General features: G+C 47.1%; 1 protein-coding gene across 1 annotated transcript in view; it reads left to right on the forward strand.

Annotated features, from left to right (window-relative positions):
- The window catches only part of baiap2l1b (BAR/IMD domain containing adaptor protein 2 like 1b), a 67,577-nt gene that overhangs the window by 44,963 nt on the left and 9,954 nt on the right, over window positions 1-12,660 (forward strand). Inside the window, exons 7-11 of the mRNA XM_083648854.1 lie at window positions 3,221-3,373; window positions 3,622-3,777; window positions 5,884-6,025; window positions 6,208-6,424; window positions 11,977-12,039. Coding sequence (XP_083504980.1) covers window positions 3,221-3,373; window positions 3,622-3,777; window positions 5,884-6,025; window positions 6,208-6,424; window positions 11,977-12,039 — 731 coding nt within the window. The remainder of the gene's footprint in view (window positions 1-3,220; window positions 3,374-3,621; window positions 3,778-5,883; window positions 6,026-6,207; window positions 6,425-11,976; window positions 12,040-12,660) is intronic.

The following is a 12,660-nucleotide window of genomic DNA, read 5'->3' on the forward strand; positions in this document are numbered from 1 at the left end:
TGGCCCGGCATAAAGAAAGCCATTGAACTGTTCTGTCGTTGTTGTGGCGAGTGCCAGAAAACGGCACCCCGGCCAATGTACCGGAACCCACTGATTCCACTGCCAATCATCGAGGTCCCGTTCTCCAGGCTGGCCATGGATATCGTGGGGCCTCTCCCGAAGTCCAGCCGAGGACACCGATACATACTGGTAATAGTGGATTATGCTACTCGTTACCCTGAGGCAATACCTTTACGCACCGCTAATGCCAAAAATGTCGCTCGAGAACTGTTCCTGCTATTTAGCAGAGTGGGAATAGCGGAGCAGGTACTCACAGACCAAGGGTCCTGTTTTATGTCCAGAGTAATGACGGCGTTATACAAATGGCTGAAAATCACCCGTATCAGAACTTCTGTTTATCACCCCCAGACCGATGGACTTGTCGAGAGATTCAACCAAACCCTGAAAAAGATGCTAAAAAAGCTGATTGACGTGGACGGAAAAGATTGGGACCAACTCCTCCCATACGTGCTGTTCGCCATACGGGAGGTGCCACAGGCCTCCACCGGATACTCACCGTTCGAACTCCTCTACGGCCGAAACCCCCGTGGCCTACTCGACCTGGCCAAGGAGGCCTGGGAAAGCCAGCCCTCCCCCCTCCGGAATGTTATCGAACATGTGGAGCGGCTCCAGGAGAGAGCCAAAAAGGTCTGGCCACTGGTACGGAGTCACATGGAGGAAGCCCAGGCAGCCCAGGCGCGCACCTATAACAGGGGAGCCAAACCCCGGCAGTTCCAGGTAGGAGAGAAGGTCCTGGTGCTGGTGCCCAGCCATGACTGCAAATTCCTGGCAAAATGGCAGGGACCATTTGAAGTAACCGAGAAGGTCGGGCCAGTGAATTACCGGGTCTGTCAGCCGGGGAGGAGGAAAGGCCACCAGATATACCACATAAACATTCTGAAGCCATGGCACGACGCCGAGAGACCCGGCCCCCTAGCCCTCCTCACCCTCGCACAACCCAGGCCACCGCAGACGATCCCCGTGGACATCGGACAGGACCTGGGGCCAGAGCAAATACAAGATCTCAAGGAACTCCTAGGAAGGAGTCATGATGTTTTCTCCGAGCTGCCAGGACGGACACACGCTATCCAACACGACATTGAGACGACGCCGGGAAAAGTGGTGCGACAGCGGCCCTACCGCATCCCCGAGGCCCGGAGAGAAGCCATCCGGGGCGAAGTGAAGAAAATGCTCGAGTTGGGCGTAATAGAAGAGTCCCACAGCCCCTGGTCCAGCCCCATTGTCATTGTGCCGAAGCCAGACGGGACGCTTCGGTTTTGCAATGATTTTAGAAAACTGAATGAAATATCCACTTTTGACGCATACCCGATGCCAAGGGTAGATGAATTAATCGAGCGGCTGGGGCCCGCTCGATTCGTGAGCACCCTGGACCTCACCAAAGGCTATTGGCAGGTACCCCTAACCAGACGGGCGAGAGCCAAAACCGCATTCGCGACCCCCGACGGCCTATTTCAATACCGCGTCCTCCCCTTTGGAGTACACGGCGCCCCGGCCACATTTCAGCGACTGATGGACAGAGTCCTCCGGCCCCATCGCGCTTATGCGGCGGCATATCTAGACGATATCGTCATACACAGCAGCAGCTGGGAGCAGCACATGACACAGCTGGAAGCGGTGCTGGGAGCCCTCCGCCGAGCCGGACTCACCGCCAACGCCAAGAAATGTAAATTGGCATGGACAGAGACAAACTACCTGGGATACACCATAGGCCGGGGGTGCGTAAAACCCCAAATAACCAAAGTGGAGAGGATACAAAATTGGCCCCAGCCCAGGACGAAAAAACAAGTAAAATCCTTCCTGGGCCTGATTGCATATTATTTAAAATTTGTAAAAATTTTTGCCACCATAGCAGCCCCGTTGTATGACTTAACGCGCCAGAAGCTGCCCCACCATGTCAAATGGACGGAGGAAACAAACGCCGCATTCTGTGCCCTAAAGGAGGCGCTCTGCCGAGAGCCGGTGCTGATAGCCCCAGACTTCGCTAAGCCATTCATCCTACACACAGACGCCTCAGGAACAGGAATAGGAGCAGTGCTGGCGCAGGTAATAGATGGGGATGAACACCCCGTTACCTTTATAAGTAGAAAATTGCTTAAACATGAGAGAAACTACTCAACCGTAGAGAAGGAATGCCTGGCGGTGAAGTGGGCCATTCACTACCTACGCTACTACCTATGGGGCAGGGTATTCACCCTCATCACGGACCACGCCCCCCTAAAATGGATGGCGACGAACAAGGATAAAAATGAGCGGGTAACGCGGTGGTTCTTGGAACTTCAGAACTATAAGTTCAAAGTGGAACACAAACCAGGAAGAGAGATACCACACGCAGACGCCATGTCACGCCGAGATGAAGCAGGGGAAAGTGAAGCTCCCCGCACTGGCAGCGAGCTTAGGGGGAGGATGTGTGGAGTCTCGTCAGCCTACCCCCTGACAGGTGAGAGCAGGAGGACAGCCAGCCACCACAGTGACGTCAGAGCAGGGGGATCCCAACAGAAACGCTGTCTGGGACGCGTCATCACTGATAGGTACTTCCCCAATTATGTCCTGAATCAGTGGGACCGCTAGCAGCCGGGCGCTGTTAGGAACAGAGCGCCCGGCTGGAACAGATCCCCAATCAGTGGCCCTAGAAAAACAGACGCCGCTCTGAAGCTCACTGTGTGGCCGGTTTGCCTCCAGGTGGAAGCGCTCCTTGCTGTCGGGCGGTAAGTCAGATTTCCACTCCTCTCCCTAAACATTCGCGTGTCATAAAATGATGTTGCCTGACAGACCCTCTCTCCTCTCGTCCACAGGCACGTTACGGGAGCACTTAAACGAGGAACGGAGCCCTGGCTACGTGGTGGGGAGCAAACCCCCTCACTGGCCCCAGGCTAACCCAGCCTACTTTAGTTATATATATTTCATGGACCTACCCCGATAAGGGAAGAATTTTCATTTTGGTGAATAAAACAACGCTTCGGCGTTTAAAACTGTTTTATGTGTCTTGGATTGAATCAGAGTTGCCACAGTGGGTATATCCAGTGTTCATTTCTACACGCATGCATGTTTTTGTTCCCCTGCTTAGATGATGAGTGAGCAGACTTTCGTGTGTGTGTGTGTGTGTGTGTGTGTGTGTGTGTGTGTGGGCACTAGCGTCACATGTGTCCATGTGTGTTTGCAGTGCCTGGAGACGCTGAGCAGCCGTCAGATGGACATGCAGCAGTTCATAGCCGACGGCTGTAAGGAGGCTCTGCTGGAGGAGAAGAGACGCTTCTGTTTCCTGGTGGACAAACACTGCAGCTTCTCCTACCAGTTCGCCTCCTTCCACGACAAGGTAGAAGACAAACCTACTGAGCATTTTTACTTTCAGTACTTTCACTTTATCTAAACTTTTCTGCTTTAAAAATAGGGGCCGGGCTCATATTTAAATTAGGCAGCTAATTGGTAGATGCGTTCGCTTGATTGGCCGGCCCTCTGCAGTGTTAGTCTAACCAAAGTCGCAACAATTTATTCAAAATGTTCACTATGTACTTATGATTGATTCTACTTTTTTCTCTGTCTTTTTGTTTTCCCGGTGGCCAGGCCAGAGACATGCTGACGGCAAAGCTGCCCAGCTGGCAGGACCAGTGCAACGATGCCACCAACATGCCAGAGACCGTCCTGTCCATGATTGAGGGGCTGCGCACGCCAATCTCCATCACCCCCCTGCCCTCCCCCGCCCCCTCACGACACAGCATGGTATGACATCACCCCCCTGCCCTCCCCCGCCCCCTCACGACACAGCATGGTATGACATCACCCCCCTGCCCTCCCCCGCCCCCTCACGACACAGCATGGTATGACATCACCCCCCTGCCCTCCCCCGCCCCCTCACGACACAGCATGGTATGACATCACCCCCCTGCCCTCCCCCGCCCCCTCACAACACAGCATGGTATGACATCACCCCCCTGCCCTCCCCCGCACCCTCACGACACAGCATGGTATGACACCCCCCCCCTGCCCTCCCCCGCCCCCTCACGACACAGCATGGTATGACATCACACCCCTGCCCCCTCACGACACAGCATGTATGACATCACACCCCTGCCCCCTCACGACACAGCATGTATGACATCACACCCCTGCCCCCTCACGACACAGCATGGTATGACAGGACGGGAGGGTACAAATAAGGACAGATTCTGTTATGTTGCTCCCTTATTTTCTAGTGCGTTTCTGTTTTTATGCTAAGTACATGCAGGACATTCTCTCTGTGTGTGTGTGGGTGTGTGTGTGTGTGTGTGTGTGTGTGTGTGTGTGTGTGTGTGTGTTTATGTGTGTGTGTGTGTGTGTGTGTGTGTGTGTGTGTGTGTGTGTGTGTGTGTGTGTAGACACATTCTTCTGAACATAACTTGCGTTAGAAATAGGGATGTTCATTTTGAAAATGTTCCATAATCGATAATCGGTGAAAATTAACGATCAATTATCGATTATCGATCATATTAATACTTATATATTTTTTAATATATATATATATTTATATATATATATATATATATATATATATATATATATATATATATATATATATTTTTTTTTTAATAATAACAAAATCGATCCAAATTCCACAGGATCGATTCCAATCCTTAACGATCAATTATCGATTTTCGACAATTGATGAACATCCCTAGTTAGAAACACATGTTAGAAACATCATACTTTACATCATTTTCCCCAGCTTACTTCCTGTTGTAGTGTTTGCTAATACAATAGCTGACAGGAAGTAAGCTAGGTTTCAAACTGTTCCTTAGCAACACAATTCCAGTGAAACCATCTATAGAACAGAGGATCTGATTAGATTTTAGAGCATACATTTGCACAATAATGTGGAAAATTCTTTCTTATAACTTGTAAGGTATAGAATTCGTGAATACCACCCATGTGTTAAGTAAAGACGGTAACAAAGACTAATTAATGGCTAATTAAGGCATTAAAGCTAGAATGTGTAACTTTTACATATAAATGAACGTACATTCAAGCCATTGCCAAACGAGTTCCCACAATGCTGATTAAGCCTATCAGCACCAGATAACTCCCTGCATTCCACAGTAGGACCGGAGTTTTCAATCTGCTGTCGTCCGTGGATATTCTTCTAAACTTTCCAAATGTTATCGGACCGAATGTATCAAATTCTGAAGTGAAACGAGTCATTTCACGGAGGCTGTGTGACGCTCCAAACTATTTTTGTCCACTCTTTTACACCCCCAACGGAGTAGGCTAAGGTGTGGGCTAATGCTGCATTCACTTGCTGCTCGGATTGTCCACTTTCCCGAGTTGAGAAGTCATTCTTCCTCGATGTGTTCATGAGCTTTTAAATCGTAATGTGGAAACAACATGGACACTACAAAGAAGAGGTGTGGAGTTATTGCACATATTGTTTAAACAACACATTAATTAATAGCTGTTGACAGTTTTTTGCAAAGGAAGCACCTAATTTTCCAGACACCACATGAATGCAGCATACATTCATCGCTGCCAGAAGCACCTGAAGGGGGAGAGAAAGGCTCTGCACTACAAAAGTTACACACTCCAGCTTTAATTACCTTCATTAATTACCTCATTAGTGTACAGTAACTGCTTATGTTTAAAACCATATACTGTGGTGATTTGTGAAGATATTTTAATTAACTTCACAAATCTGCTCTGCACAAACAGCAGTTAAAGTCTGTGTTTTTCTTTTGGGGAAGCTGCTCCCAATACTGTTCCCAGTGTTTCTGTTGTGATGGCATTGTAATGTGATGCTTAAATAACAGTTTTGACCCAACACCCTCACCGTGCTAACCGCTATGTTCCTGTTGGCAGAACTCTATGGGATCTGTGTCTTCGGTGCCTCCCCCAGCCCCACCTCTGAAGGCTCAGACCAGCCCTCTGGCCAACATGTTCACTCAGGAGTACAGCACCACCACCACCACCACTACCAACAACAGCAAAGACAGGCACTCAGGTACTATCAATATGTCTGCTTTTCACTCAGCACCAGCCATCATGCTGGAGGTACTTTTATGGGGGTACTTTTCAGGATAATTTGGTTTTGGCATTTGGGTATATGGTTTAAATGCAACAGAGATTTCTTACTACATTGTTGTGTCTCCGGTGATGTCCCCCCTCCTTACCCTGTCCTCCCAGAGCACGGGGGCAGTGAGGAGAGCAGCCTGCCCAGGTCTGTGTCCGTCTCCACGGGCCTCAACAACATGGTGAAGAGGCCGCGCGTGCGCACCATCTTCCCCCACACGGCCGGCAACAACAGCACATTGCTCAGCTTCCAGGAGGGCGACGTCATCATCCTGCTCATCCCCGACGAGCGAGACGGCTGGATGTACGGCGAGATGGAGAAGACGGGAAAGTGAGTCACGACCACACGTGCTGCGTTTTAGGCATGAAACCATTAGCGGGCTAATGATAAACCACGGTAAAATTCGGTTAGTGTTACCGTGATTACAGCGCTTTGAAAAACACGGTAAATACTGTCCATCATCAACCAAAGTTAGCAACAGTCTCCCAGGCGTGCAGCCTTGGTGAAATTATTTCAGTAGGTGTTATCAGTACTTTTTGGGTCTGCATTTTCAATATCAAACTTAAAAAATAAAACCGTTATAATACTGATAACGTGATCATTTTGGTCACTATAATCGTGAGTGATATGAACTTTTCATACCATTTCGTCTCTACTGTGTTTATATGAAACAGCCACATGTAAGCGAGCCTGTGTTCACGCACAAATACGGGACATTTTGTGCACGTGCAATCAGGACGTACTCTGTGCACCAGCATCTACACTCATTTGTCCCGTTATCAACTACAATCCATCCCTTCCTCCTCGTTGGTAGTGCATTTACTGCAATCATCAGCCGCCTCCCCATGGCCCCATCATCAGTTGTTTAAAATGTCTGTCGTGTTCCCCCATCCTCCTCCTGGATTGATGAGTTGGCCTATCCCTAACTAGCCAGATGGTCCCCAGTCTGATTGATATCCCAGCCGTGCACACACACGCACGCACGCACGCACGCATACACGCACGCACGCACGCACACACACACACACACACACACACACACACACACACACACAGACAGGCTGAGCTCGAGCCTGAGTTGCTAACCAAATCAAAGTAAAGCATTGCCAGAGGGTGGGATGTACGAGTGAGTGAGGCAGAGAGAGAAGTTCAGAGTACCACCTGCTCTCCCACACAGACAGGCTCCAACCAAAATCTGCTCTCCCCGGGTCTGTGATGTCTGCTTTTTAAAAAGCAGAACATTTGATCCGAAGCCCTGTGAAGAATGTTTTGGAATTTTAATCGTTCATCGGGCTCATTCTTTATCGCTGTCAAGGGAAATTACCTGGCAAATGTATGCAAAAAAGAAAGAAAAAAGATCAAAGGTAGAGAGGAATTAGTCCTGAGTGGCTTTTAAAAGTAAGGCTACCTGCTAGCGGGGTGAGCCGGAGGGCCTTCAGGCTTACAAAGTTTATGTTGATCAGAACACGTCAGATGAGATAAGCTTGATATCCCAGAGGAAATGAGGCTTTGATGTGTTGGGGGCTTTTTCTCTTTGTCTTACATCAGCTTTGATAACACATTCACACATTCACACAGGCCATGGATGGATGGACTGAGGAATGGCTGTAGGCAACACATGGATACTCAATTGCATTCAGTGGGACAAGCATGCGCTAGTAGCAATACATTTACAAATCATCTAAATGTGGCTCTAGTGTGAATGTACGTGTATAAAATCTTCACATCACTTGTCCCATGTGCAGAAAATACATTTGATTCCTCTGTCCAAGCTAAGTGAGTTGTAGCTGGCTAGTGAGTTTGCATTCCTGGCCAGGAATATCTGGAAAAGTGAAATTGTCACCCTCAGCTCCCTCCATCAGTTTCATGGAGGTGCCCTGGAGCAAGGAGGTGCCCTGGAGCAAGGCTTTTAATCCACAGCTGTTTCAGAGAAGCTGCTCAGTGGCGGGCGCCATGTTAGAAGACTGTGGTTGCATTGTGCAGCTCAGAGATATGAATGTGCAGTGCTGAAAAAGAGCATGTGTGTGTGCTCAGTAAAAAAAAAAAAACTTTCCCTAAATAAATAAAGGCTATTATTAATACCGATGCGATTGAGCGGGGTGTATTTTCCAGTAGGACCTCGGATCCTTTTTTATCGCAGGTGCACAAAGGGAACACACACACACCTATTTTCCAAGCCAAATATTAACATTTATTCACGGAGAGGGAGAGGCCGGTCAGCTACTCGCTGATTATGACAGGGGGAACATTCTTAGTAGCAAAACAGCACAATGACAGAGAGTCCTTGCTGTCAGCTTTGCTTCTGAACAGTCACAGACTGTTATGTGAATGTCTTCTGTAGATGCCTTTTCAAACTGAATGAAACATTTTCTGTCGTATCAAAGTGAGCAAGTGTGGCGGAGAACTCTTTGTCTTTTTGGTCCACTAGACACCATTATTACATCAAGTTTATTATGTGTGTGTGTGTGTGTGTGTGTGTGTGTGTGTGTGTGTGTGTGTGCGTGTGTGTGTGTGTGTGTGTGTGTGTGTGTGTGTGTGTGTGTGTGTGTGGGGAGGGGGGGTGGCAGGAAAAAAAATGTCTGCATGATTTCCCTCATTGAAGCCACTGAAACCTTATAGGCCATACTGCTCCCAATGCATTGTGGGTGCTATATGACTTGTATGAGAACCAACTCTGAAATGCTGCTGAAGTCTGAATGAGACTAACTAATTAATTACACACAAATTTGACTCAATTCTCAGCACAACAGGTGAAAGGTATTGTTATGTACCTCAAATAAAATACAAACATTGATTCATACTTTAATTGTTATTCCCTTTGAAAAGCTGTCTTTGATCTATTTTCAACCAAAAGGGAAAAAGTGGTGTTGCTAAAGATTCAGTCCATTAAAACAAAGGGGGAAAACAGAAAAGCATGCAAACATATTGCAGCACTGTGAGGTGATCAGAGTTTGCTTCCTGATTGAACAAAGACACAATTTACTCGTCAAAATGATAAGAGCAGAAAAGATGAAGAGTGTCAGTCTGTCTCATGTCTTTATACTGGAACACTGCTGACCTGCAAGGTCACATAACATGTTTGTCATAGAACGAAAGCAGTAGAAAACTGGAGTTCTTACTGAAAACATGCTACAATGATAGATACATGTAGATACATGAGGAACATTTATTGGTACATCGAGGAACATCCAGAAAGTGATTTGTACGTATCTCTCTGGGAAGACTTAAAGTCTTTTCTCAGCAAGAAAGCACATTCTTTCCTAAAGACAGATTGAGAGAGTAAATTAAATCCAAGAAATATGTTTTACTGGCAGAGTAATTAATGATTTCTACCCCATAAACCAGCCAATTCGAAGAGATATGAGTTTGATAAATCACGACTTTGTTTTAAGCACGTTATTGAAAACATAATATATACATGTTAAATACTAATAAATACATTTAGACAGAGTTAACAGCTTATCTCATTGTTTTTATTTCATCTCATCAGTAAAACCATATATGCATTTAACTACTTATAAACGAGACAAAATAAGTTTAGGCGGAGTTAACAGGCTCTCGTTTTTTCTTCATCAGTAAAACAAACCGATATTTAAGATTTTAAATAAAAGACTATGGAAAAAATTCTGCAAATAGATTTGGCGACCCAAATAAAAATCTCCTGCGACCCAGTCTTTGGGAATGACTGCTCTGTAGTAGTTTTATAATACTCACTGTGAGGAAAGATGGGTTTGGATTTTCTGTTTGTGCCTCTTACAGTGAGTCAATGTTCACTGGGGGGGAGGGGGGATTCTCAGGCAAAGTGACAGAAAATATGCAGAGAGAGGAGCATAGTGTCAGGAACGAGTCGACCTCCATTACTTTATGCAAATATATTCACACGGGCAACGTAGGCGTTAACCAATCAGGTGCATAGTGTGTGCTGTACTGTACTGTCTGCTTCACGAAACATCACACAAAACTAGTTCCGCCTGGCGTTTCTTCCTGTCAGGATGGAAAAGTTAATTATTGCCGTGTCCAGTCAGCTAGTGTTATATGATCCAAATAAAAAGAGCAGTGGACAGAAGACAAACATGCATCTATTAACAAACACATCCACAATGCAGATAGTGTCAGACATCAGGGGAGTTGTGCATGGACATTCATCTATCTGTCTGTCTGTCTGTCTGTCTGTCTGTCTGTCTGTCTGTCTCTCTCACTCTTTCTCTCTCACTCTCTGTCTCTCTCTCTGTGTCTTGTGGAGAGGGGACATGTCTGTCTGTCTGCCTCCCTCCCCTCTCTCTCTGGGGCACTTTACACGAGGACGGTTTCCTATGGAAACGGGGAATTATTTTATCGTTAGTGCCTCCCTTTTAGACGGCGACGGCGAATTCGCGCTTAAGAAACGACACATTTTGGAACCACCCTCCAGAGTGAAATTGTTAAAGACGCTCCCCGCTGAGCGGGGCTGAGGGCTCCATGTACGGTAATCGCTTTGGAACGGCACATTTCAGAAACTCTGACGTGCCTGCACACGCGACACAAGCGATTACGCCATAGCTGTGCGCGAGTTGGCAACCAAATAAAACGTCAGTATGAATGAAGTTTGGCAACATTCAGAATTAAGCTACACTGTGGCCAACTTCAGTTACATGTTCAGAACGTTACTGCTGCGAGGAGCCAATGGCTGTACCCGGTCGGCATTTAACGTTAGTTACAAAAGCACATCGACAGTGTTTTCTCACTGCCAGTAGCCTACAGTAGAGTTTGACAGATCACAGTCAGCGCTCCCGGTCATCGCTGCTCGTTAAAGATTTCCAATAGGCGTTATTCTGATAAACTGGTCACATATATGTTACATTCTCACCCGACAAATATTAAAACTTTAAAACAGTTTGGGTTTTTTTTTAGCTTGAAGAAAAGCTTTTTGGCAAGTCTAAATGACTGCGGAAGGCGGACTCTACTTCTACTTATGGGCAAAGAATAAGGTGATCACACTGCCACCTAGCGACCTGGCATGTACATTACGGCGTTTTAAAAATTCAACAGCGCTCATGTAAACAGGGAGAAGGTGTGAAGGAAAAGGTGTGAAGGAAACGCTATTGTGTCGTTTCTTTCAGAAACTGTCCTCGTGTAAAGGGCCCCTCTGTCTTGTGGAGAGGGGACATGTCTGTCTCCCTCCCTCCCCTCTCTCTCCCCCTCTCTGTGTCTTGTGGAGAGGGGACATATCTGTATGTCTCCCTCCCCTCTCTCTCCCCCTCTCTCTCTCTGTGTCTTGTGGAGAGGGGACATGTCTGTCTGTCTCCCTCCCCTCTCTCTCCCCCTCTCTCTCTCTCTGTCTTGTGGAGAGGGGACATGTCTGTCTCCCTCCCTCCCCTCTCTCTCTCCCCCTCTCTCTCTTTGTGTCTTGTGGAGAGGGGACATGTCTGTCTGTCTCCCTCCCCTCTCTCTCTCTGTGTCTTGTGGAGAGGGGACATCGGGACAATGTGAGTTGAGAGTAGAGCAGCAGCTCGTCACCACAGGCTCACAATCATTTTGAGAGGTTTTTAGACGCCTGTGGAATGATGGCTGGGATGATAGGGATTCTGGCAGTGCGGTAGACGTGTATAATCATTTCTATCTCGGTTTCTCTCTCTCTCTCTCTCTCTCTCTCTCTCTCTCTCTCTCTCTCCGTTTCTCTCTATCTTGGTTTCTCTCTTCCCCCCTCATTTCTCAATTCACTTTGCATTATTGATGTGAATGTCAGATGAACGTTGTTGCCAAAGCATCTACAACATAACTAGAGAAATGATACATAGATCAAATAATACAAAAAACAATAAATATCTAAGAGTGACTCCTAGTGAACAAAACTGATAAGTGTGCGCTCTCTCTCTCTCTCTCTCTCTCTCTCTCTCTCTCAGGAGGGGCTGGTTCCCATCATCTTATTGCCGTGCATACTCTGAGCCACTAGTGAATAACAACAGGTAAGGAGACTCCACGTTCAGGCTAACACGCACGCACACACACACACACACACACACACACACACACACACACACACACACACACACACACACACACACACACACACACACACACACACACACACACACACACACACACACACACACACAGGGGAAGGTCTCATGTTTCAGCCAGCTGTATTGTTGGCAGTGTTTCCTCTCATTGGTCCTGTTGATAACCTTTGTGGGAGTCTCCCCTTCCTCAACCTTTGATTCCTATTGTGTTTAGCTCCCATCCCACATTCAGTCACTTGATCATTTACGCATCGTAAACCATCCTTTTTGAAATCCATTGAAAACCTTTTCATATAGAAACATGTCACTCACACAACATACTCTTTGATAGAAAGACAATATTCCTGGATGGATTTGTTCAGGCTTGATGGACTCTGATGGCCTGTTAAGACTATCCTGATCATGTGAACTCACTTTCTGTTTCACTCTGACTCCCCTCACCCATTTCCTGAGATTACAATGTAACTGAGCCAATCAGGGACCTGCGCCGACGTGCGCCGTAGTTGACAACGTAACCACCGGCCAATCGGGGATCGCCGCTGGCAAAACCGTAATGGCATCTCTCCT

Source organism: Poromitra crassiceps (assembly GCF_964638095.1).
Source record: "Poromitra crassiceps genome assembly, chromosome: 13".
NCBI lineage: Eukaryota > Metazoa > Chordata > Actinopteri > Beryciformes > Melamphaidae > Poromitra > Poromitra crassiceps.